The sequence below is a fragment of the Sphaerodactylus townsendi genome, linkage group LG04 (assembly GCF_021028975.2).
Source record: "Sphaerodactylus townsendi isolate TG3544 linkage group LG04, MPM_Stown_v2.3, whole genome shotgun sequence".
NCBI classification, from domain to species: domain Eukaryota; kingdom Metazoa; phylum Chordata; class Lepidosauria; order Squamata; family Sphaerodactylidae; genus Sphaerodactylus; species Sphaerodactylus townsendi.
Genome location: NC_059428.1, coordinates 97,964,583 through 97,990,023, shown reverse-complemented (window position 1 = coordinate 97,990,023; position 25,441 = coordinate 97,964,583). Strand labels below are relative to the sequence as shown.

At 42.2% G+C, this 25,441-nt stretch overlaps 1 protein-coding gene across 4 annotated transcripts; it reads left to right on the top strand.

Annotated features, from left to right (window-relative positions):
• Positions 1-11,595: 11,595 nt before the first annotated feature.
• Positions 11,596-22,928, top strand: MFSD9 (major facilitator superfamily domain containing 9). 4 transcript variants are annotated; one of them, XM_048495230.1, is made up of 7 exons: positions 11,596-11,842; positions 16,160-16,247; positions 16,815-16,858; positions 18,259-18,388; positions 18,768-18,977; positions 19,695-21,420; positions 21,549-22,928. In XM_048495230.1, the coding sequence occupies exons 2-6, from the start codon at positions 16,178-16,180 to the stop codon at positions 20,483-20,485; spliced, it is 1,245 nt and encodes a 414-aa protein (XP_048351187.1). In that variant the 5' UTR covers positions 11,596-11,842; positions 16,160-16,177; the 3' UTR covers positions 20,486-21,420; positions 21,549-22,928. The 4 variants fall into 4 exon arrangements, with proteins under 4 accessions (XP_048351187.1, XP_048351186.1, XP_048351185.1 ...); XM_048495229.1 differs by having other exon boundaries at positions 11,620-11,861; positions 18,849-18,977; XM_048495228.1 differs by having other exon boundaries at positions 11,620-11,861; positions 18,801-18,977.
• The last annotated feature ends 2,513 nt before the right edge of the window (positions 22,929-25,441 follow it).

The window sequence follows — 25,441 nt, the reverse complement described above, 5'->3', positions numbered from 1 at the left end:
AACCATGGTGCAAGACTGACACCCAAGTACTGGAATCTTATCATACAATGTGTTAAAATGAATGGATCTCATTGACTTGCGCACTTGTTGTTCATTCATAGGAATATCATAATAGTTATGATGCAGTTCCACTGGTGGTGGTGTGCTGTACCTCTCTCCACAAAGCTTAAGCATAACACGAGAAGCACTACAGCAGAGAATACTTCAAACCAGACACCTGAGATCACACACTTCAACAATCCTTGGATTGTGAAATGGGGGGGGGGGGTTCCAACGGCAGCCAGGAACATAAAATCATAGAATCATAGAGTTGGAAGAGACTCCAAGGACCATGAAGTCCAACCCCCTGCAATGCAGGAACACACAGTCAAAGCATTCCTGACAGATGGCCATTGAGTCTCTCTTTAAAAACCTCCAAAGAAGGAGACTCTACCAAACTCCGTCCGCAGTGGTGCATTCCACTGTCGAACAGCCCCTACTGTCAGGAATTTTTTCCTGATGTTTAGGTAGAATCTCTTTTCCTTCTCCTTGAACCCATTACTCCTGGTTCTAGTCTTTGGAGCAGCAGAAAACAAGCTTGCTCCCTCACCAACATGATATCCCTTCAAATATCTAAACATGTCACCTCTTAATTTCTCATCCCTGAGAGAACTCTCTTAATTTCTCTTCACCAAGCTAAACATACCCAGCTCCCTAAGTCTCTCCTGGTAGGGCATGGATTCCAGACCTTTTGCCATTTTGGCTGCCCTCCTCTGGACCGGTTCCACTTGTCAATATCCTTCTTGAATTGCGGTGCCCAGAACTGTACACAGATCTATGCTTTCAGAATGTAGGTTCCTTTGACCAGGTTTTTTAAAAAGGAAAGATAAGCAGTGAAGCTGTTTTGTTACATCAAGTGAATCAGATCATTCATGCATGTATATCGGTATTGTCTATTCTGACTGGGAGCAGCTCTCCAGAACATGAAGTTGAGAAAGATCTTCCCCAACATCTGCTACTGGAGATGAGGGGAATCAACTTTGGACCATTTGTATTCAAGTTCTACTACTGACACATGACCCCCAATTGCAAATACAATCTTAATTGCTAGATTCACACAGCTAAAGGGACATGCAACTATTTAGTTATTGGAAAGTGGAATATATTTGCAACTGTGGGAGAAACAGTACAGAACACCACCCCATTCTGTCTTGCACATGCATGAGATTTCATGTAATCCTGGTCATTCTAGAAATTGTTTTTTTAAAAAAAAACTAACCCTAACCCTAACCAAATTCCCTCCCAAAATAGGATCCAATGCAATAACAATTAAACCTATAAAAACCCATTCTCTTTCGGCCACTGTAGGTTTATATTCCAATTCCTGCCTGCCACAGGCAGCACTGAGCAAGAAGCATTTTGAAGGCCATCCTAGCTGTTGCTGCACAGTATGATGCAATTTATACTTCCTTTTTACTTCCTTTTATACTTCAATTTATACTTCCTTTTCCTAACCAACTCCTTCCTTGTGCAGCCATTCCTCAGTTCACATCTATGAAGCAGGCAGATAATTTCTAATTGCCAATTAAGTCTTTTCTTATTGAAAGACAGAAGCTGATAAACCCATATAAGATTTCTAGTTCAGTTGAACTTATTTCTGCATCTTGTTGTCTTAGTTTTCAGACTGACATAAGCATAGACTTAACAGAAGCTAATGGTGGGCTCTCTATGGCTTGGGTCAAGTTCTGGGAAACAGACTGTTAGCATCTAGATTTTTGAAACTGTGCAATTATTTCCTTTTTGCCATCTTAGGAGGCAAAATTAGCCAAACTTTAAAACATGTTTTCACTTTTTAAAAAGAGCATGAGTTTTGTGATTACATTTTTATTGCATCATTGTGCCTTAGTTTTAAAACTCTTTAACAAAACAGAAAAAGGGGAGAAATTTATGCAAGATTTCAAAGCATCCTCAATGGCCTGGAACAATTAAGGTAGTGACATTTCTATTTGGCTTTTCAAAAAAGTTTGTGGACCTTTTAGAAAATTGACTAGGGAAGTAATCGGGAGAAGTTTGGTTTAAAAAACCAAACCTGCCTGACTCTGGTACTCTGCCACTGACACCCACCCATTTTCCCCTTGCATACATCACTTGCCATTTTGTAGGCTTTTAACATTCCACTCTTTGAAGATAATACCATCTTGACTTTAAACATTGCTCATGTCATAAAGCTTGGTTATGAAATAAACAAAATCCATGCTGCCCACTTCACAAATCTTGTTGTAAAATCTCATGGTGGCATCTGCTACTCTAAGATCAGTTCCATGTGTTTCATTGTAAGATGTGTAATCATATTCGCTCACACTGTGGCCTCCGGTCTCAGAGAAACAATGATTCGTTCTTCTGGTGAAGATAAAATCTTATAAGATTCAGTTTTTTTAATGCAGAAGTTGCTGGCCCAAATTTAGCTCTGGCACAAAGACAACCCTTGAAGTTTCACTGGAGACTGACTGTAAGCTAGGGCTGCCAACCTCCAGGTGGTGGCTGGACATCTCCTGGAATCACAACTGACTTCTAAGTGTCAGAGATAATTTCACCTGGAGGAAATGGCTGCTTTGGATGATAGACTCTATGGCAGTATGTTAAGAAGAAATCTTTATGCTACCAGTTAAGGTTATTTTTTTCAAGGCCCACAGTTTGGAGACCAAACTGCTAAAACAATTATTAGCATTAAACCTAAGACCTAGTTTTGGGGAAGCAGTGAAGGTAACCCTGTTAAGCACTGTTAAACCCCACCGATTTTCATGCGAAGAACTAAAGCACTATCCTTTACCTGGGAGTAAGCTTGTTGCTGGCAATGGGGCTTGCTTCTGGGTAAACTCTCCTAGGGTCATGATTCACCCATTGGAAGAGTTGCACGGTTGCTTCAAAGCAAAGCCACTGACTACCACCAAGCTTACTCCCAAGTAACGGACGTCTCAGAGCTAACTGTTTTTTCTAAACTAAAACCCAAGTATTCAGGTTAAATTGCCGTGTTGGCACTTTGCCATAAATAAGTGGGTTTTGGGTTGCAATTTGGGCACTCGGTCTTGAAAAGGTGCGCCATTACTGGCCTAAACTCTTAGTCAGCCATAGAATCAGCAGGGTTGTCAGATGGCCATCTAGGCTCTGCTTAAAAGCATCCAAAGAAGCAGAGCCACAATCTCCTGAAGAAAGCCTGTTCCACTGAGGAACTGCTCTGTCAAGAAGTACTTCCTAGTTTTTTAACCAAAGATTCTTGATTTTATTTTAACTCATTGGTTCTGATCTGACCTTCTGGGGTAACACAAAATAACCCCACTCCATCCACTTCATGACAGTCCTTCAAATACTTGAAGATGACTATTATATTACCTCTCATTTTTCTTCTTTCCAAGGTAAACATACCCAACTCTTTCCACGCAGTGGTATAGTGGTTAAGAGCAGGTGCACTCTAATCTGGAGAACCGTGTTTGATTCCCCGCTCTGCCACTTTAGCTGTGGAGGCCTATCTGAGGAACTAGATTAGCCTGTGTGTTCTGTTCCCCAAGCAAAACTGTTTCTGGTGCCCTGTGCCTGGCCAGAACAGAGTCACAAGCAAGGTTTAACAGTTCGACTAAAAGGTTTAATATTTAGAAGAATGGAGACCCTAACTCCTCCCAGGGTCTGCTTAAAACAAAGTACTTGCTTGACTGGACAGTAGAAGCTGTAGACTTTTGTTCTTTCTTTGACTGTTTCCAGGAAAGTCCACTTATTTAAGCTCTTTGAGTCTTTATCTGGCTACTATTCTCTGTAAACCTCAACTTTGTGCTCTCTATATACCTTTGACGTGGCAAAATACTGCTGCCTCCTGACTCCTTAGGCACCTGTACTGAACTGAACTGAGTTAAACAGGGGCATTGCTGGGAGATAACAGAAAGACTGTCTCTTAGGGAAACTTCTTAAAGGGACAGGGGCTAACTAAAATTCCCTCCCTTTGGAGACCATACAAAGGACTAAACCCATGCTATTTATGGGAAACTGATACTTAACAATGAAAATAATAAAGGCTTCTGTGGGAGCATGACACTGTGCACTCCAACACATGCCAGCTGGGTGACCTCTCAGCCCCACCCACCTCACAGGGTGTTTGTTGGGGGAGGGGGAAGAAAGGAGATGTAAGTCCCTTTGAGTCTCCTTATAGGAGAGAAAGGTGGGGGGTATAAATCCAAACTATTTCCTCATAGGACTTAGGGCCTTTCCCCACTCTCCCCTATCCCCCCTATGCTGCACGCTGCTCTCAGCGCGTGGCATCCGTGGCGCACGCCCTGGCGTCCCCCCCCCCCGGCGTCCCCCCGGCGTCCCCACAATGTCATCAAAAGGCGCCCTTTGCAAGAGCGCCAGGGATGCCACGCGCTGAGGAGGCGCGACAGCGGCAGCGTCGGGGTGGCTGCGCTGTTACCGCCCCTCTCTTGGGGAGTGCCGGGGGACCCCACGCTACTCTCCTCAAGTAGCGCGGGGTTTAAGGTAAGTGGGGAAAGGCCCTTAGTTTCCAGACCCCTCACCATCTTTATTGCCCTCCTCTATCTCTGCTTGATATCACCTGTCTAGCTGGAGGTGAGAAGCTAGCTAGGCCTATTAGCATTTCTAAAAGGGTGGCTGATGTGAGGCTGGAAGCAACTGAATTTACTTCCCCTCTCTCTGCCCAGAGAGAAGAGCTTTTCAAAACTACAGGTGATGGTTTTGCTCAGTTAAACCTCTGAAGAAAAAGTGCAGTTCTCTACGCAGACATTTGAAACATTTACCAAATTCGAAGGCACTTGCTTTCAGGGCAGAGAATGAGCATCAAATCACAGATGCCACATTTAGAATGTACAAACACCCCACTACACCTCTCAACAATTTTTGTCACCTTTCCTCAACCTAAGAAGGTTTCCACCAACCCAGGCTCTTCAACAGAGGTCGATATCTGTACTCCTCATTATGCTTCAACTGTAAAAAACATTAATCCTTTCCCCTTGGAAATCCTTCTGCTCTCAAACACGCAGAATGTCTGAAGATAAAGTCATTGTGGAGTAATGTTTGAGTTGTTGAAGTGGGAGATTCATTCAGATGCAAACACAGATTCAAATCTTCATTCTGCCTTGAATCTTCCTGACTGACTTTGAGCCTCCTCCCCCTTTCTCTGCCAAAACTACCTTACAAGGCTGTTGTGAGTATAAAACAGAGGGGGAAAGAATGATGTGTGAAGCCCTGAGTTCCTTAGAGAAAGAGTGGGATAAACATGTGTTGAATAAATTGGAAAATGTGTACAAAAAACATATTAACATAGATTTTTTCAGATAAAAAATGATTAGATTGTATCCAATAACTTGCCTAAATTGCAGAACGTATATGTCAAATAGGAATTTAAAAAATTGGGGCTACCAATTTCCATCTATTTTTAAAAAAATTCCATAGAATGCTGTCAAATGCAGGAAAGAGGAAATTACTATGAGGAATCCTTCTAAGAAACAAATCTTGTCAAATCACACATTAAACTACCAATCATGTTTCCTCTTAGTAATCTTGAGTAACAGAGTAGATTTTCCATAAATAAAATTCATTGCTCTTTGAAAAGAGATCTTAAATTTTCAGCCATTCAAAAAATGCACTATTCTTTAAGCAGCATCTCACCATCTTCCTAAAAACTTGTGTGCAGTTTGTAGATTAAGCATTTGAGATAGCTGCTAAATGTCCTAATAAAACACCAGGCAGAAATCTAAATCATAGCTAAATTTTATGATAAATGAATCATTTGTGGGTCTTGATCTTCTCCTATTTGCCAAACAGTGATCCAAGAACATGTCCCATTTAGTACAATAAATTTCAAGTGCTGCCTTTATCTATTTCAATAAATGAATGTAAAATCTTTATTTGAAAATTTATCACTTATAAATGTGTGTTTCTTTCTGAAGAATGGAGTGTTTTTTCCCCTTGAAGCCAATTCTAGACCAATACCTGACTGATTCCAGAAAGAGAACTTTATAAAGACAATCCATGTTCAAATCTATATATATATAAAAAGCAAACTGTCCGTTTGTGAGTCGTGCTCTAACTCCGAAACCACTGGACAGATTGCTTTCAAATTTTCACTCAATGTGCCTTTCCAATGCGGGCAGGTTTTCGGATATTCACATTGCTGAAATTCAATACCTGAGCCAGGTAAAACGTCTTTTTCCTGGTGCACCATGCCATGAAGCTGGTTGTGTTTAACTGTCACCCTTAGAATGTTCGTGCAGCCTGTCTGTGGCCTGAGGCGTCTTTGGCATGCCTCCTTAGAATGTTGTTGTTCGGGCTCAGATGGCCAGGAGATGAGCACTGAAAACAGTAAATAGGTAATATTGTTAGAGTAATACGAGTGGAAAGTGAAAACATATACACACTTTGCCCGTGTGAGACGTCAGGTGGGGTTCCCCCCCCCCCCTCACACGCAGGTAACTTTCACTCTCTGTGCCCTCAAACCCACCTACTACCACACAACACACATACTCTCATACACATCCAGCTCATCACTCACACACCCTCACTCTGCCCTCCCTCACATCCAACCACCACCTCTATCCACTCTCACCCATATTCACCACAGCTCTCTTTTACTAAAAGCGGAAGCTGGAGTTTGCCTTCTTCTTCTAAGACAATCCGGTGGGGTGGGGCGAACCAACACTCACTGGCTCCAGCTTCTTTTGCGCATCGTGGCCCTTTAAGAACCCAGGGAGCTGGCCTCGATCCTGAGCGCCTCCACCACCCTGCCTTTGCTGCCCTGACTAGGGGATAGGCCTGCTTGCCCTGAAGTCTCTTGCTTCTTTTACCCAAGCCAGGACTGTGCGTGTCAACCAGCCTCATGGCAGCGGCATTCGCACGCTGGACAGTTCTGTTGTGGAATGGAAAGGATTACCTTATACTAAAAAAAACAAGACACCACCATATAACAATGTGAATTGAAAAGGGAAAGAGGGATTCCATTTGACCACCCCAAAAGGCTATGCTGGGGATCACTGAACCTGCATGGACATCTATGTGGGTTGCGGACTGTGATGAGAAGGCCAATTGCCACAGCAACGTGTGGCCGGGCCCTGCTAGTGTAGTATTAATGCTGTTTTTAAAAAACTGATGATAGAAGCAGTACTTAATGAGAATAAGCAATACTTAATGGGAATACAGCACACACTATAACTAAAATAGAGTGTTATTGCATTACTTCCATCCAAATGGCCATATCTATACATCTATCACATTTAAAAACCAACCTTTCCCGAAAGAACGAAAGGGTGTCATACATGTTTCTCTTCCCCATTTTATCTTCTCAATTACCCCAAGTTAGCCTAAGATACTGGGCCAATGTCACCCAGCAAGTTTTATGGTAACATTTGAACATGGGCCTCCCAAATCCTTTACCAGACTGATTTAACAATCCTAAACGGAGTTACATTGGGATTCCTGAGTTTTGAACACACACTTTAATGTGGTGTCAGCAGAGCTGGAAGCACTACCATAAAGGGTCTAGAAGATTCTATCAAGAAGCTAAACTCCTAGCAGAGTCACTCACGATGGAATGGTCACAGCTGAGACAACAGACTAAGATGCATCAATTCCCTTTAGGGATTTTTGAGGATATTCACTTTTGAGGGTCCTTCCCACACTGGCACCATCTTTCCTGCCCAAGCCTTCTCTCATGATGGCCATTTCCTATCTACCCCAGACTTTTGTGGAGGGGCAAGGACATAGGTAGCGGGGTTCTCGGGTTCAAATCCCCCATTATATGTCCGAAACTCCAGCCCCCGTTTGTGTCTTTTTTTGTATTTTTAGTATTTTTTTTCATTTTGTGGCCTGCAGGGGGCGCAGCTTTTAGGCTAGCAGCACCAAACTTTCAGGGATTTTTTGGGAGAATGTCCTGATGATACCACCCAGGTTTGGTAAAATTTGGTTCAGGGGGTTCAAAGTTATGGACTCCCAAAAGGGGTGCCCCATCCCCCATTGTTTCCAATGGGAGCTAATAGAAGATGGGGGCTACACATTTGAGGGTCCATATCTTTGGACCCCTTGAACCAAACTTCAACAAACCTGGGTGTTATCATCAGGAGAGTCTCCTAAAGATATCCTGAAAGTTTAGTGCTGCTAGCTTAACAATTGCACCCCTGACAGCAGGCACCCCCTAAATTTCCCCAGATTCTCCTTTTAAATCCACCCCCTTCGGCATGGATTTAAAGGGAGAATCTGAGGTCTCCAGTTTAAACATTGAAAGTGATGCTGTTTCAGGGTGGGGGATAATCCACCCCAAAACAGCATCACTGTCAATGTTGTTTTAACTGGGGATCCCAGATTCTCCCTGTAAGGTGGATTTAAAAGGAGAATCTGGGTTCCCCAGTTTAAACACCATTGAAAGTGATGTTTGGTGGTGGATTCCAGCATCACAGTGGTCGCCCGTGAGGGGGGGAACTCAGATTTTGCACCGGGCTCCATTTTCTCTAGTTACGCCTCTTCCCAGAGGGGGGTAAAAGGGACTGCCGGCTGCCGGCTAGGAGCCCAACTGGGGGGGCAGGGGGTGGGGCAGGGGAGTCTGCCATCCCTGGCCTTGGAGAGCTGCTTTTATAAGCACTGAGGCCGGGGTGGGGCTTGGGGAGGCATTGCCACACCCCCAGGGGCGGGTGGGGGTGTGGCCCCACCCCCAAACCCCCCAATAAAAGTCTATACCTATGTCACGGGAAGGGCTTTCTTAAAAGGCTGGTAATTGATACATCGCTACAACATTTTCACTACTGTGTCAATACTGTAGTGGTTCTGCAAATACCTTTGCAGTAGCAGTGAAAGGAGAATGGAGAATCATCACCCTATGGAAGCAACCAGGATGATTTGTTGCTTACACAATTATTTGAGGGAACATCCCCAAATTTGTTCAAGATAAAGAAATCAACAGGAGACTGTGTTATGGGTTAGGAAATTGCACTTTGAATATCTCCTGCGCTATGAACTCAGTATGAGTCCTCAGCCAAACCAGCTTAAGCTCCACGTCTGCAATTTGGGGATAATAATACTGACCAACCTGACAGGGTAATTCTTACAGTTCATGTTGTGAAGCATAATGCAGAGAATTTTGCATTAACGCTAGGTGTTAATATTATTTTTTTCTCTTGAATGATATCAGAAACAGAACACAGCTCTAAAATTACTGGTTGAAAGCAACAACAAAGTTAGAGAGACATCATCAAGGAGTACTCCTAGTCACCAGAAAAACAGCATTGTCTTCTAAAGGGATTTATTTATATATACTTATATTTATTAAAATACTGTTACCTGCCTCTCCCACCCACTCCCTTTCTCTCCAGCCAAAAGCTGCTTTGAAAATATTTTAGAATATGCTGTGATTGTCTTAAGTAATAATTACAAACCAATTGAATTTTCACATAGGACACAAAAAGGGCTCTCACAAAGAAGAACCTTGGAAACTGACTTTTTAAAACTAATTGAAATAATTCTGGGGTGCTGTGTGGTTTCCGGGCTGTATGGCCGTGTTCAAGCAGCATTCCCTCCTGACGTTTCGCCTGCATCTGTGGCTGGCATCTTCAGAGGATCTGATAGTTGGAAACGAAAGCAAGTTGAGTATATGTACCTGTGAGTGAAGGTCAATAGGTGAGGGCATCTGAATAGGAGTGGCCTGGCAACTGAGTAACAATGAAGTATAGCATGTGAGTAACAATGGAGATAGCAAGGTCAATAGGTGAGGCATATGAATAGAAGTAGCTGGCCTTTGTTCCCTTTGATTATCTATAGTCATCCTGTGTCTGTGTGGAACTGATTAGTCACTCTAGTGTTTTTCAAAACTGGCAGGCAAATTCTGTTCATTTTCATAGTTTCTTCCTTTCTGTTGAAATTGTCCATGTGCTTGTGGATTTCAATGGCTTCTCTGTGTAGTCTGACGTAGTGGTTGTCAGTGATCCAGAATTTCTGTATTTTCCAATAATATTCTGTGTCCAGGTTGGTTTATTATGTGTTCTGCTATTGCTGATTTTTCTGCAGTGCCTTTCGTGTTCTTTGATTCGTGTCTGAGCGCTGCGTTTGGTGGTTCCTATGTAGACTTGTCCACAGCTACATGGTATGCGGTATACTCCTGAAATAATTCTGTTAGAAAAACTGAACTCTTGATGCATGAATATAAATTGATATATTTCACAATAGCATTCTCATGATCATTCTAAATGAATCTCTACATTCCTAAAGACATAATCTAAAACAGAGTTATACTTTTCTAAGAGTCACATTCAAAGGACGGGGGGGGGGGCGAGGGCTTGTGGGAGTGGCACACCCTCATGCCAACACTTACCCCAGCAGAGAGGCAAAATCACTGGTGCATGGCTGCTGCCGGCCTTCCCCAGCACTGGGATGCAGCGTGGGACACTGTGTCAGTGTCCCAGTGCCCCTGCTGCCACTGCGCAGCAGGGCAGTGGCCAGGGGAGAAGCTGACATTAGTTTGCTTCCTCCCTGTCATTCACCTGCTTAAGTGGCGGGAAATCTGGACTTACACAACCCTTTCTATTCAGTCCCATAGAGGCTTCTCGGTGGTGGTGGTGGGGGGGGGGATGTTTTGTTTTGCAAGCCTCCCCATGCTGTTAGGAAGCCTCTCTGGGAAGCTGCCCGCTTCACCACTTGGATGGGGCTAACCATCCACTGAAAATCAGCTTCGAACAGATGTCCCCAGAATGGTGCACGCATTAACCCCTTTTCTGGCACCTGCCAAGTGTTTTTAGGTAGTGGATGGGGCCAGTTAGGACTTTTCTGAGCAAGACTTCTGTTTCACTGTTGGAGATTTGATTGGCTGTGAAGGCTTTTTAAAATATTGCTTTGGCAACAGCTGCCACCATAGCACAAGGATCTGCCCTGTTATTGAAATTACACTGTGGTAATCATTTTGTGACTAGTTTGACCTCCTCCATTTTGTGTGGTAACCATTTTGTTGCTGTGCCTACCATGCTGGGTCAGAAAATGTTTCCAAGAAACAAGAGTTGGAAAATCTTTGGTAAGATGTGCATGCGGAAAAGGCCAAAATCTAGTAGCGCTTTAAAGACTAACAAGATGTTCCACGGTATAAACTGCCAAAGGGAACTTTGCCTTACCAAAACTTATACCAAGGAAAATAGTGTTGCCAACTCCAGGTGCGGGACTGTAGATCTCCCAAAATTACACCGATCACAACAGAATTACAACTACCACACAAATCACTTCTTTCTTTTAAACATTTATTCCACTTCTAGAGAAAATGGATGCTTTGGGGGTAGGCTGCATGGCATTCGACCCCACCAAGATCCTTCCCCTCTCTTAAACCCAGTCTTCCAGGCTCTCCACCACCCTCAAATCTCCAGGTATTTCCAAACCCAACGTTGGCAATCCTAAACTTAGGGAACCCTCGTGGGTCCATATGATGCTGCTGGACGCGAATAAAATCGTGGACATGAAAAGGAACTTCTTGGCTGATCCTGACTATTCCCTCCATCTTTAGAGATGAAACCGTCCTTCAAGGCTCTTATCGAATTGAACCGCTCAGCTCCCCTTTTGCACGCAACCCGGCCTCCACGCAGGCGCTACTCCGCGTCCTCCGAGCCTCCTCGCTCCGCCTCCAGGAAGCGGGGCCACGGTCGGTTCCCGGCTGCGGAAACGCCTCCTGCTCTCCGTGGGAAGGCTGTCGCTATCTCTTTCTCACCGCTTCCCTCGCCCCGGCCCGCATGGACAATGGGAGCCTCGGCAGGGACTCGCGGCGGCCGCCCTCTTCCTTTCCCACAGTGGCAACGCCGGCGAGCGCGGGGGCTTTGCGGGCCAGCCCGTTAACGCTGTGCCTGTGCGTGGTGGGCTTCCTGGTGAGCTGGGCAAGGGTTGCAAGGAAAGTGACAGCTGCAGTGGGTGGGTTGGTGAGTGCGTGGGAAGGGGGCTGTCAGTGGCAGGCGACGTGGTGGCTTGAGAAGCGACGGCTGGAGGCATGCTCTTAGCTGGTTCGTCGGGATGTCCCAGGGCTGACACCCAGTGGGCCTTTCCCCACTTCTCCTGCTGCCGCCGTCGCTGCGCGCTGCTCTGAGCGTGCTGCATCCCTAGCCCGGCCGTCCCCACGCCCCTGCGCTCTGCACGGGGTCATCCAAAGGCGCCGTTTTCACCAGGCCTTTCCCCACTTCCCTTAAGCCCCGCGCTACTCGAGGAGAGTAGCACGGGGTCCCTCCGCACTCCCCACTGAGAGGGACGGCCACAGCGCAGCCGCCCCGAAGCTGCTGCTGTCGCGCCCCTCAGCCCGCAGCATCCCAGGCGCTCTTCTCAACGGCGCCTTTTGATGGCCCCGCGCAGAGCGCGGAGTCGTGGGGATGGCCGGGCGCGCGCCTGGGATGCTGCGCGCTGAGAGCAGCGCGCGGCATAGAGGGGCGCAAGAGCGGCAGCGTCGGGGTGGCTGCGCTGTTGCCGCCCCTTACGTGGGGAGTGCAGTGGGACCCCGCGCTACTTGCGGAGAGTAGCACGGGGCTTAAGGTAAGTGGGGAAAGGGCCACTCTCTCTTTTACTTTAGCCCACCACTACCACCCCAGTGACTTGTCACTGCTGCAGAGCTCATTGTGCTTGCCAAGTGGATGCTTCACTGCAGTTGCCACTGCAGGCTTCAGCTCCACAAGATTATTGTCAGCTGGTTGGGATGAAGCAACCAATCATCATAATGCACATTTGGGGAAGGCCCAAATGTAAATCCCTACTCTGCCAAGAATCTCACTGGGTGACACTGAGCCGGTCACATTTTCTTCCTGCCTAAACTACCTCCGATTTACAGTGTAGATAAAACAGGGGGAGACTGGACCAGCTCAGTGTTTCGGAGGAAGGAGGTTGTGTAATTGATTTTGGCAGAATGGTGGTAGAAAGGTGGGTAAAGACCAAACTTTCACTCTGAATCTCTGTAGATTCATGGATAGTTATTCTGTTTCCTCATTATGAGATATTGGATTGTTTCGTAAACTCAGCTGAATGAAGTGATGAAGCTTTTTTTGTAAGCTGTGTTTAAGACTAGCTAGTGCATTTTTCATTAAGTGGGGGTAGTACAAGACCTATCTACCTCACCAAGCAATGCTCACCACACCTTCCCAAAGAAGTTGTTTCTTTTTAACATAATTGTGTAATTGAACAGCCAGAGCCATTATTTCATTTGGATGCTTCACTGCAGCAGTCCCTTGTCAATCTGACGTGCTTCTAACTGCACACACTTTATATCTTTGCCTTCAGGTGACTTCCCTCATTTGGGATGACATTGACTAAGCTGGTACAGTTGACCTGGCCTTATGTTGCATTGCTAATAGAGAATTTTTTTAATCATTTTTTTTTAAAATGAAGGACAAGGGGAAGGTAAAAATGGCTAAGGGGAATGCAGTTTGGTGTTTTTTTTAATTCAGGCAGGTAACTGATTTTGAAAACCCTTTGTGGCTGCAACTTGACAGCAGAAACAAACAAACAAACCTGAATTTTAACTTAAAAATATAATTGCCGTTATATGTGGTAAAGGTAAAGTTTCCCCTTCAGTCGTGTTCGACCCTGGGGTATCACTGCAATCAGTGATTTCATAGGCAAGCTATTTTTGTGGGGTAGTTTGCCATTGCTTTCTCCCACTATTCTTTACCCCCTAGCTATTTACCGACCAAGGAATGGATGGATGGTTGAGTTGACCATGAGCCAGCTGCCAGGATATCTGGCCCACAGGGGGCTCGAACTCCTGACCGTGTTAGTGGCAGTGCAAGCACTTAACCACTATGCCACGCAGCTCCTTATATGTGGAGTATTGCCTTAATTGTAGTTTTAGTGAAGCAGACAATCAATGGTATAGCAGCTGAATTTGGGGGACAGTTAGCTTTTTTGTTGTTGACCAGAATAATAAAATGCAAAATACAGATAAATACAACATACTGGATTTGTTGGTGTGGGAAACTTGATAGTGAACTAAATGGCAACACATCAAAAATATATGATTTTTGTCTTTGTAGTTACGTTTAAGTTACTGAAAATCACTTTTACATCTACTAGAAAAGCTTGAACAATGGCTAAGGGAAGAAGACATCACTCTAGAGCAGGCAGGCTTTAGGGAAGGTAGATCAATAGATGAACATACGTTAACACTACAACATCTAATTGAAAAATACGCAAGTGGCAAGGTAACATCATTATATATTGCCTTTATTGATCTCCAATCTGCCTTTGATAGGGGGAAATTATGGCAGAAATTAGAAAAGACTAACATAGAAGATTATACTCCCTAATCCGTCTTCTATATGAGCAATCTGCCTTGAGAGTTCATTGCAACACACAAGGATTTCTTACTGACCAAATATGGACCGATAGAGGAGTCAGACAGGGGTGTATATTATCTCCGGCTTTACTTAACTTCTATACCAGGGGTAGGGAACCTGCAGCTCTCCAGATGTTCAGGAACTACATTTCCCATCAGCCTCTGTCAGCATGGCCAATTGGCCATGCTGGTAGGGGCTGATGAGAATTGTAGTTCCTGAACATCTGGAGAGCCGCAGGTTCCCTACCCCTGTTCTATATAAATGGTATAGTAGCACATATGAAAACTGTAGACTCACATCCACCTAAATTAAATACACGGTCCCTCCCGACTTTATTATACGCAGATGATGCTGTTCTATTATCGAGAACTCCGGTTGGGATGCGGAGGGCATTAGCTGCATTCTCAACTTACTGTGAAAAAGAAGATCTAACAATTAACATAAATAAAACAAAAGTGATGGCATGTGGAAAGTGCCCTCCCAAAAGATCTTGGTCAATAAATGGAAACAATAGAACAAGTTGACAAATTTAAGTATCTAGGGCCCCTTCCGCACATGCAGAATAATGCATTTTCAATCCACTTTCACAACTGTTTGCAAGTGGATTTTGCTATTCCGCACAGTAAAATCCAGCTGCAAAGTGCATTGAAAGTGGATTGAAAGTGCAATATTCTGCATGTGCGGAAGGGGCCTAGGTGTCGTGGTTCAAGCTTCAGGAAGTCATGTTACACACTGTAACATGATAACTGAACGTGTAGAAAAGACAATATATGCAGTGCTGAAGTTCTTCCATACTAAAGGGGGTTTCTATGTACCAGCAGCACTAAAATTATATCAAGCTGAAATATTGACCCAACTTCTATACTGTGTCCACATGGGGATTGCACAAGCGAGTATGACATGGAAAGGGTACAGTCCAAATTTTTAAGAGCAATCCTTCAACTTCCTCCAGGAGTCCCAAATACTTTTACTAGGCTTAAAACAGGAATAATGAGCCTGAAGGATAAGATAATAATAACAACGGCATATAAATGGATAAAGCTACACACTGATTCAAATGGTCTTTGGCCTTTTCTAGCAAAAGATTTTTATAAACCTTGGTGGGTTCAAGATATGGAGAGGTGTCTTAATAAATGCTGCCTTCCATATAACATCCATATGATCACAATTTGGGATCATTTTAAAATTGAACTTACCCAAAGAATTAGAGATGTATCACAACAGTCTGATCTGGCAAGATATTCAGATTTTCCTCTCTACTCTACACAGAAATATATCACTGCCCTTCTCCTTACTTACCTGGATAACAAAGATCTAAGGAGAGCTTTTACTCTTGCAAGAAGTGCACATTTAACTTCTGTTGTTTTAGAAGGGAAATATCAAAAGATACCTTGTGCTGCAAGGTTATGTTCTTGCTCTCTGAATTCTATAGAAACTATAGAACATATGTTATTAAAATGTCCCCTTTATGAGGAGGCAAGGGAAAAATGCCTGTCACATCTGTTACATAAGATGACATATTGTTCTGATAAAGTTTGTTGTGAAAAACTATTACAAGATAAGAAGGAGAATATTACTAAACCGGTAGCAAAATTCTGTTTATTCATTATGAAAATGAAAAAAAATGATCTGAATATGGCATTCCGCTTAGCTACTTCTGTTTTGTTTAGTATTTTTGTGCTGCTTGGTATATTTAAAGTGTATAATGATATATATATTGATAGTGCTGGAGTACTGGAGAGAAATCTGCATTTCCTGTTTTGTTGTAGATATTTTTGCTATATTGGAGATTTGTATTATATTTGGTCATTGACCGTAAATAAAGACTTCACTTCACTGTTGTTTCTTTTCAGGATTTCTTTGGTGTCAGCATGGTTGTCCCCTTATTAAGCCTTCATGTCAAATCTTTGGGAGCAAGCCCAACGGTGGCAGGAGTGGTGGGTAAGCACTTTCAACTGCTTCATAAGCAAATAAGGAAGCTGAGTCCCTTGTGATGAAAGTCACTACCACTCAACCAATCTGCATTAGCAAGATGCCCTTCAAAAAATCTTGGTATAAATTCATAACTTGAATAACAGACTGCATTTAAGTATACTATCTGTTGGCCAGGTTTGAACAGTGCAAAGAAGAGTTTTCTTAGCAGCTTTTCCATAATTGCAGAGAATGTCTTGGTTTGGAAGAATGTTTCTCAAGCTTTTTACCCTCAAATTGTCCTTTTTACATCTGGTAATCTCCATGTCTGTCAGCTGTGTAATTCACAGGATTGAAGATGACACTGGAGTGAATTCTGTTTTCCTGGTGTTCCTAACAGACTTGCTAAATAATGGGGTTATCCCAAGAAACTTTCTTTAAGGATCTGGTCAGACTAGGAGAAGCAACCAAGGGCTATTATCGCAGCTTGAGTTGGGAGTTGCTTGTTCATCCATGATTGAAAAATATGTTGCAAAATTTCTTTGTAGTTAGATAAGATCATTAATATTTTGCTTCATTTGCATTTTGTGCTTCTAGGATCTTTATATGGAGTGGTGCAGCTCTTTTCAAGCACCTTGGTGGTAAGTTTGTGTTCCTGGACCTTTAAGAAGTTGCTGGTTTTCAGTGGTCTGGAAGATACTGATGCAGTGGACAAGAGTGTTGCATTTGAACATTTTGGACTGTATCCTATCTGTTCTAAGCAAGAGTCTGTCTTCCAGACCAAGACTCCCCTGCTTAGTAGAATGGCATTGTAATCTCCAAGCATGTTCACAGGTTCAAGTTTTGCTTAGTTTCTTTGCTTCTCGGGTAGCCTTGAGCCTGCCATTATCAGTCTAACTCCCAAGATTATCTCCCAAGTATATTATTATTATTATTATTTATTATATTTATAAACCGCCCTCCCCCGAAGGGCTCAGATATATCTCCCAAGACTATTGCATGAGTAAATAAGGTTTCTTATATAAGATACTGTGTAGGCTGAAAAGCACTGTGAAAGAAACATTGTGATGCCACCATCAGATACAAGGGGTAATTTGGAGTTGGGTAAGCAAGTAAGGCAAGACCAGGGAACGCCTCTTACCCTGCCTCTCATTTTTCTCCTTTCTTTAAATGGACCCATTGGCCACAAGTTTGTGATACCTCCTTTACTTTCAAAAATCATGAGTAAAAACAAGGCTGAAGACTCTTCAAACTCACCTGGTTTTGGAAAAAGCAAGTCATTATTCACTGCTGTTTATATATACATTAAGATTAAGAAGTTATCTTTTTCATAGTGGATTTTGGGAAGGGGACTTTATAATTATAGGAAATTGGCTAACTTCAGGTAATTGCTGTATAATTTATTTGAAAGAATGTTAATGTCACCATGGGTATTTATAATCCAAAATGTCCATGTGCATATACTGAGGGTTTATGGACATTTTTTTCCTTTTTCATTAGCTCCAGCACCATTCTGTACATACTGCCAACTTCACTTTTTCAGCCAGATGACATAAAGCATTTTCAGCTGTTCTAACTGCATACATAGTTAATCAGTTCCTTTCCCATTTCTCTTATAAACCAAAGAAACATTTTAGAAAGTAAAGACTTTTTATAAAATTAATCCTATCAAAAAGTCAAACAGTTCTGACCACACTGCAGTTTGTGCTTTAATCTCAGAAATCATAATAGAAAAACCGAATTTATAAAAAGTATTTAATCACTTGATAATTTATAAAAAAAATTTAATCACTAGATATTTGATCACTGTATTTCTAGCTTAGAATGAACTTAGCTTTGAAACAAGCTGCATGCAATATGTACTTGTATCTTTGTTGCATAGAAATGATTGACAAATATTGAAATTATCATCACAGAATTAAAATGAAGATGGCTAATAACTCATTGCAATTGGATATATTCTCATATGGTTAAAGGAAATAGATATGTGAACTGCATATAATGGACATCTGTGATGAAAACACTTTTCTGTTTTGTCCAGGGATCCTGGAGTGATGTAGTGGGAAGACCGTATTGCCTACTTTCCTGCATCCTCTTCAGTGCGTTGGGTTATTTTTTCCTCAGCATGTCCACCAATGTGTTTTTATTTGCTGTTGCCCGGATTATTGTTGGTAAGTAGCTGCTTGGCTATTTAAGATCAAATTCAGTTCATCTTTAGATTGACAATAATAGATTATTTCACTGTATAGTTCAGAGAAGAAGAAAACATGAATCACTAAATGCAGTAGATGTAATCCAACCAAAGTTAAGCACTTTTAATCCAATTTAAGCAATATTTCTTCTTTTAAAATACATGATCTCATATATATATATATATATATATATATATATATATATATATATATATATATATATATATATATATATATATATATATATATATATAAAAAATGGTGTCTGCTTATATTGCTTCTCTTTGCATTTAGTATTCTGTAATATGGATTTAATAATTCTTGACTGCATTTGAAAACTTTTCTTGTTAACTTGTAGGGATTTTTAAACACACACACTCTGTTTCAAAAGTTTTCTTGTCTGACTTGGTTTCTGAGAGAGAGCGCCTTCTCGTCATAGGACATTTCAACGCAGCCTCCAATTTTGGATTCATTCTGGGCCCAGTGGTTGGAGGCTACCTTACTGAGCTAGAGGGTGGCTTTTACTTGACAGCCTTCATCTGTGCTTCAATTTTCATCTTGAATGCCGGTACGTTGCTTGAATTATTGTACTTGTAATTATTGTTTTTAATGGGGAATAAAAAAATTTGAGTAATGCAGATGTTCAAGATGGTTGCATGTTACATGCATGCTGATGTGAAGTCATTGCCTTAGGCATATGTTGAGCACAGTGCTGGTGTTTGATCTGGGTTGTTTGCAACTACATTGGTCATTGCACCACCGACTCAGTTTGAGAATAGTCAATAACTCTGATCAGGACATAGATTAAGACACCCAGCATATTTTCTCTGATGTTCTGAAGTACCTTTTATCTATGAATCAGGGTTGCTGAATGCCTTCAGAGAAGACATGTTGATTGGCATACTCCATCCCTCACAAATCTCTTAGAACCATTTTACACTTTATGCAACACTTTATACCACGCTAGGCATCTTCCTTAGGAATTTGTCCAATACATGCTTGTGAAATATTTTGATAATGTTTCACTAAAGCATTGGTATCTTAGCTTCACAACTAAAAACTCTGTTTCCTTTTATTGCAGTATCAAACTTACAAGTTATGTGACTATCCACAATGGAGAATACCATTTTGGATGGCCTGTGTTTGATTCACTCTGCCCCCTGCTCCAACTCTCCAACCCCTCCCCCATTTTACTTCTAAACAAACATGTGAACATTATCTGTCATTTGCAGAACTCTGTAAAGACTGGACACGCTCCCCAAGTTTATGTTGTTTCCTTTCACAGGCCTTTGCTGGATGCTGCTATCTTATGAAGAAAACATAAATGGTAACGGATGGATCCGTAGCAACAAAGCAAGATCCAGTCCCTCAGCAGAAGCAAAACAAATCCCGCCGATTAAATCTTTGTCCTGTGAAGCTGCAAAGTGTAATATTCTCGCTAGATCATCTTGGGCTGGAGTTGTATTAATGCCAAAGAATCTTGGCAACATCGCAAGCTCTGACTTGTGGGATATTTTTCTTGTACGACTACTGATGTCTATTGCAGTAATGCTGTACCACAGCAACTTTGTCTTGGCACTTGAAGAAAGATTTGGGATGAGGCCTAAGCTCACTGGCTACCTCATAAGCTACAGCAGCACACTTGGAGTAGTTGCTGGCTTTCTGCTTGGACCAATTGCAAGACTGTATCAGCACAATAACTATGCCATTTTATTACGATCCACTATCCTCACTTGTTTGTTGTTAATGCTGTATTCTTTATCAGCCAGTGTATGGACAGTGATCTTTTCCTCCACAGTTCTAGCATTTTCAACCACTGTTGGGCGCACTTGCATTACTGACCTTGAGTTGACTCTTGGTGGGAATCAGGCCAGTGGCACGCTTATAGGCATTGGTCAGTCTGTGTCAGCGGTGGGCCGCATAGTTGCCCCTCTCCTCTCAGGAATTGCTCAGGAGTTCAGTCCGTGTGGGCCCCCCAGTCTTGGAGTTGTGTTGGGGTTTGTTGCAGTTCTGATTATGTTTTTTAATCAACCACGATACTGTAGCGATAGGAATTCCAAACTGAAAGCTGTGTAGTAAGCAGCTTGTTGTGGACTTGAATGACTATCCAAACAATTGAGAGAAATGAGGATATGGTATCAAAGTTCTGAAACACTGAAGTTCCAATTAATGCTTTCTGGAAGTATGTTGCCAAGTCATGTAGATCAAGTTATTTGTCGTCTGGACAATACTACAGTGACATTTGCACAGCTAGAGATTGTTTCAGCCACTAGTGCAAACAAAAGCACAGCTCTGGCATTTTTTTAAAAAAGGAAGAGCAACTTCTGCAGATCCTGCCACCAGATGTTTGATACTACAGATAGAGTTATTACAGTTGTGCATTACCTGTTGACCTTACATTGAAGAATAGAGCTTGTAAGGTGAACCTCAGATTTGAAGATAAAATTAAATTAAATTTCAAAATATGTGATAGATCCTGAAGAGGTGCAGTCAATTGCTGGATAGGTACAGGATAAGAATGAGGCCTTCTTGCAGTGCTGAGATCATTGTGTATACATAAGCGGCACAGGTACCTGGCTGTGTACAATTTGTGTATGTTGTCTTTCACTAGTTCTTTCATCCTTGCTCTGGAACCACATTAGCATTGTAGGTTGTATTGGATTCTTCCTGGGGTCCAGCGACCCAGGGGGGCATAAAGCCAGAGCTGAAATACACAGGAAATACATGGAGCTGAAATACACAAAAACGCACATTTGCTGTGCATTCGAAGGAGGCTGTAACACCTGCCTCTTTAATTCCTTGGACTTGACTTTTGACTCAGGTTGATTGTTCTTTCCAGCAGTGCAAAGTGCTATTTTCCAAAAGCTTTGTAGGTGCCCCTTATACTTTGCCGTGGAGAAATAGAGCAAGGGAGATTGCCCTCCCACTGTAGAGAGAGCCTTGGGAAGGGTTGTGACTGGAGCACCCGCTATGCCACTGACTACAGCCAATTTCTAGGAGAGTTCACTTAGGTCAGGGGTCTGCAACCTGCAGCTCTCCAGATGTTCATGGACTACAATTCTCATCAGCCCCTTGGCCATGCTGGCAGGGGCTGGTGGGATTTGTAGTCCATGAACATCTGGAGAGCTGCAGGTTGCAGACCCCTGACTTAGCTCAGTTTTTCAAGGTTGTTAAGTACCATTCATGTGGCAGATACGAAAAAGGGTTTCTAGTATAATTGGGTGCTACTGCTATTGGAGTGAAAACTGGGGAGATTGTCTATAAGTTTGATAATGATAATAATGATAACTGCCACAAAGTTCAGAGTAGCAAACCTTTCTCCAGCGCAGTTCCACTTTTCTTGTTCGTTTTCTCAAAGCAACTTGAGCTTTTAAAAATAGGTGTTTATTGGCTTCAGGAAAATCCCAGTTTTCGTACCACAGATTAGCTGGCTGGTTTAACCAGCTGCATTTGGAATGCAATAAAATTAAGTTTGGACTCTTGATCCACTAAAACAGCTTTCGCACAGGGCTGCACAGCTGCAACCCACCAAGCTGAACGTAGGCAACCAACATTGTGTTATACCTACAGGGTGTATGTCAGTGCAACCCTGAATCTGAAGTCCAAGGCAGACACCAAGAACCAGGGGATAACTGGACACTTGGTAAGCCATTTCAGCATGGTAGATCCCACTTTGATCATGCCTGCTTGAAAATGTAACTAAACTGAAAAGAATGTGCTATATAAAATGAATATTTAGTAAATGGGCAAGATATAAATAGGTCACAGATCTTTTTGAGTCATCTCTGTAATTCTAAGCACAATGGATTGAATCTGGATAGAAAACATCTGCTGACAAAAGGGATGATTTTTCACACACAAAACACTCTGCATGGCATACCTCCAGTACAGCTCTTGCATGCCGTTGCTGGATCAGGGAGAAGTCACTTATTTTCCAAGAGCAGGTTTGGGGCTGTAGTGGGAAGTAGAGAAGTCCTAGTCTGCTGCGAGAAATACCTTCTGTCTGGATATTTTGCACAGGATCTACTCCATTACTTTGGAAAGAAGTTCTGTCAAAAGCAATAAAGCTTAGGGCATAGCCGTACATGGGACACAGATGTTTGTAACTAATATGTGGTTTTTGTGGACGTCTTCCGAAAGACGGGGGGAGGAGAATTTCAGTAATGACTCTTACTCCCAGGTAAGGGTGTATGGAGAACCCTAAAAGCCAGCTGCAGTGTTCAACTATGTATGTACAGCCGAAAACAGAATGTTTCAAAGCTGCTTATAAATTAAACAAATCCAGAAACCTAATTGGATTGTTTATATTATGTATTATATACATTGCAGAGGGACTTTGTTTTGTTTTGTTTGTATGTATGTAGAGTATTTGGGACAAAAATGGCTTGTAAAAGCATGGTCTTAGGGACTCAGTCTATTTTTTTAAAGAAGTTGAACCTTGGTTTGAATTGTTTTCTACAAAGTTTCATTTCTTAATTGCACTAAAATGTTTTAAATGAGAAATAAAAAGATAAGGATGTTCTGTTGTCCTGTTCTCCTCCATAGTTGCCTGCTTCCTCTTTGGTTCAGCTGGTATCAGAATAGCATACCTTGTGTTCCAAAATATGAGTCAGGTCTTAAAATTGGAAAACTAATTGCTTTTGAAATATGGCAGCAAATATTTCACTATCTTACTAGCTCAGTGCTACTGTATGCAGTGTATACAACAATTACAACTTTTTTCAAAGCTCCAGTTCAAAATATACTTAAAAGCCAGTATGGTGTAGTGGTTAAGAGCAGTGGACTCTAATGTGGAGAACCAGGTTTGATTCCCTACTCCTCCACATGAGTGACAGACTCTTATCTGATGAACTGGACTTGTTTCCCTGCTCCAACACATGCAGCCTGCTGGATGACCTTGTGTTAGTCACAGTTCTTTCAGCACTCTCTCAGCCCCACCTGCCTCACAAGGTGTCTGTTGTGGAGAGGAAGGGAAAGGAGTTTGTAAGCTGCTTTGAGACTCCTTACAGGAGGGAAAGGACGGGTATAAATCCAAAATCTACTTCTACTCAATAGTATAAAACAATGGAAAAGGAAAACCCCGGGAAAAGTTACACATATGTGACTTAACCATTGGAATGATTTTCAGATCCTATGTGATCATATTCCAATGGTTAAGCATTTAACACACAATATTCTGGCAGGACAAAAATTCTCCTGATATTGCAGATGGGGGACTCTGGATCACTCACTGAGTTTGTGGAAAAGTTGACATTTGAACCAGTCACAGTTCATTTTCTTAGTCACTATGCTATATCAACCCTATGCAGGGTTCAACAGATTGGGACCGTAGGGTACAACAGTCTGTGGGCCCCTTTGCATACTAGTCAAGCACCTAGTTTCTCCTCTGGTATTTTATTTTGAACATGTGCAAAACAAATACTTGAGTTGGTCATAGTACGATTTATTCTTGGTGGATTTTCTAAGTCCATGTTAACGCAGAGTTACTGCAATTTAATAATTCAAACATTCAATTATTTTTTATTTAGTTTGACATGATGGTAAAGGAACCAGAAACATCACTGTAAAAATCTGTGGGTAGTAGAACCCTCCTGAGCAGTTCTGCTGTTTTTTGGTGTTTGTAAAACTAGTTATAGCGACCAGCAATCTTGAAAGGCCATGGAAGTAAAAAACCATCAGCCAGTTTGTGATATTTCTTGAAACAAACCCCCTCTTCATATGTTATATGTGTATAAAGCCAGTTCATGTATCCATGCCTTGTGTTGACCAATTCACAAGAAAATGATTACCATACATATTGTTTACATTGGGGAAACTGTGTGCTCCCAATATGCATGGTCAATGCTCTCCCCAGTTCATGTAGATGTAACGTCTAAAGAGGCCTCCAGGATGTTCTGTATTTTCATTGCAAAAGAAAAAAAAACATTTAATGAAGGTTATTGTTATGCATCTTCGTGTCCAACAGAGGGTGCTACAGCCAAGCTATTGCATTCTTTTGCTATCTTGTACTTGAAATAAGGATATTTCTAGAGCATTTTGTTTTGTTTTTAAGGAGTCCCTGCTTTTTGCTGTCTGTTGCTGCTTCTAATGGTTTCACTGTTACTCCTCCCCTCTTAAGTGCTATTACTGCTTTATCATTGTTGGATATTGTATGGATGTTGGTGATTGCAGGTTTTTCCCATTCTGTATCATAATCTTGTTTTACTCTCAGTACATTGTAAATTAACTAGACGTCTAAGTTTCCTAGCCACTGGATAAAATAAAGCATCATTTACTTCCCTTTAACAAGAGACAAGGCCAGATCATAAAATTTGTGTGAAGCAAAATGACCAACTATAAATTTATAAAGATATTGGTTTACAGTAAACTTTTAAGTGCTTGGGATAATTTTTCATAAATATATTGTCAAAGGCTTTCACGGCCGGATTCAACTGGTTCTGGTGTGTTTTCCAGGCTGTGTAGCCATGGTCTGGTGGATCTTGTTCCTAACATTTCGCCTATGATACACCTCTGAAGATGCCAGCCACAGATGCAGGTGAAACGTAAGGAACAAGATCCACCAGACCACAGCCACACAGCCCAGAAAACCCACTAGAACAAGTTTTCATAAATAGTTCTGTAATTGCTTTCTCAACTGGGACATCATTGGTTTAAAAAAATCAGCATAATCATCATGGTTTATTGTATGCCATTTTCCTCTGTTGGTGGTTCATTTCAGATTTTGCTATTCTAAACACCTGTCAAGCAAATTCTGCCTTGTCGGAAAGCCTCTCACCCACAAATACAGCCCTGACGCCAGTATGGTGGAACGCTCTGTCTGATGAGAACAGGGCCCTGAGAAACCTGGTGCAGTTCTGCAAGGTGTGTAAAACAGAGCTATTCCACCAGGCATATGGTTGTGACAGCAATGGCTGTCTGTTCTGGCCTCCCCCCTTTCCACTCACCATCTACCATCCACCCTGCCATTCCCTCTATTAGAAGGAATTTTTCTATCCTCTCCTTTAGGGAATTTTTGAACTCATTGATAGTGTT

Excerpts from the sequence above, each read along its gene's own strand:
- MFSD9 (XM_048495227.1), top strand. The coding sequence starts at position 11,730 with ATGGACAATGGGAGCCTCGGCAGGGACTCGCGGCGGCCGCCCTCTTCC. Across the intron at positions 11,862-16,159 it reads TGTGCGTGGTGGGCTTCCTG|GATTTCTTTGGTGTCAGCAT; the intron begins GTGAGCTGGGCA and ends GTTTCTTTTCAG. Across the intron at positions 18,389-18,767 it reads TGTTGCCCGGATTATTGTTG|GGATTTTTAAACACACACAC; the intron begins GTAAGTAGCTGC and ends GTTAACTTGTAG.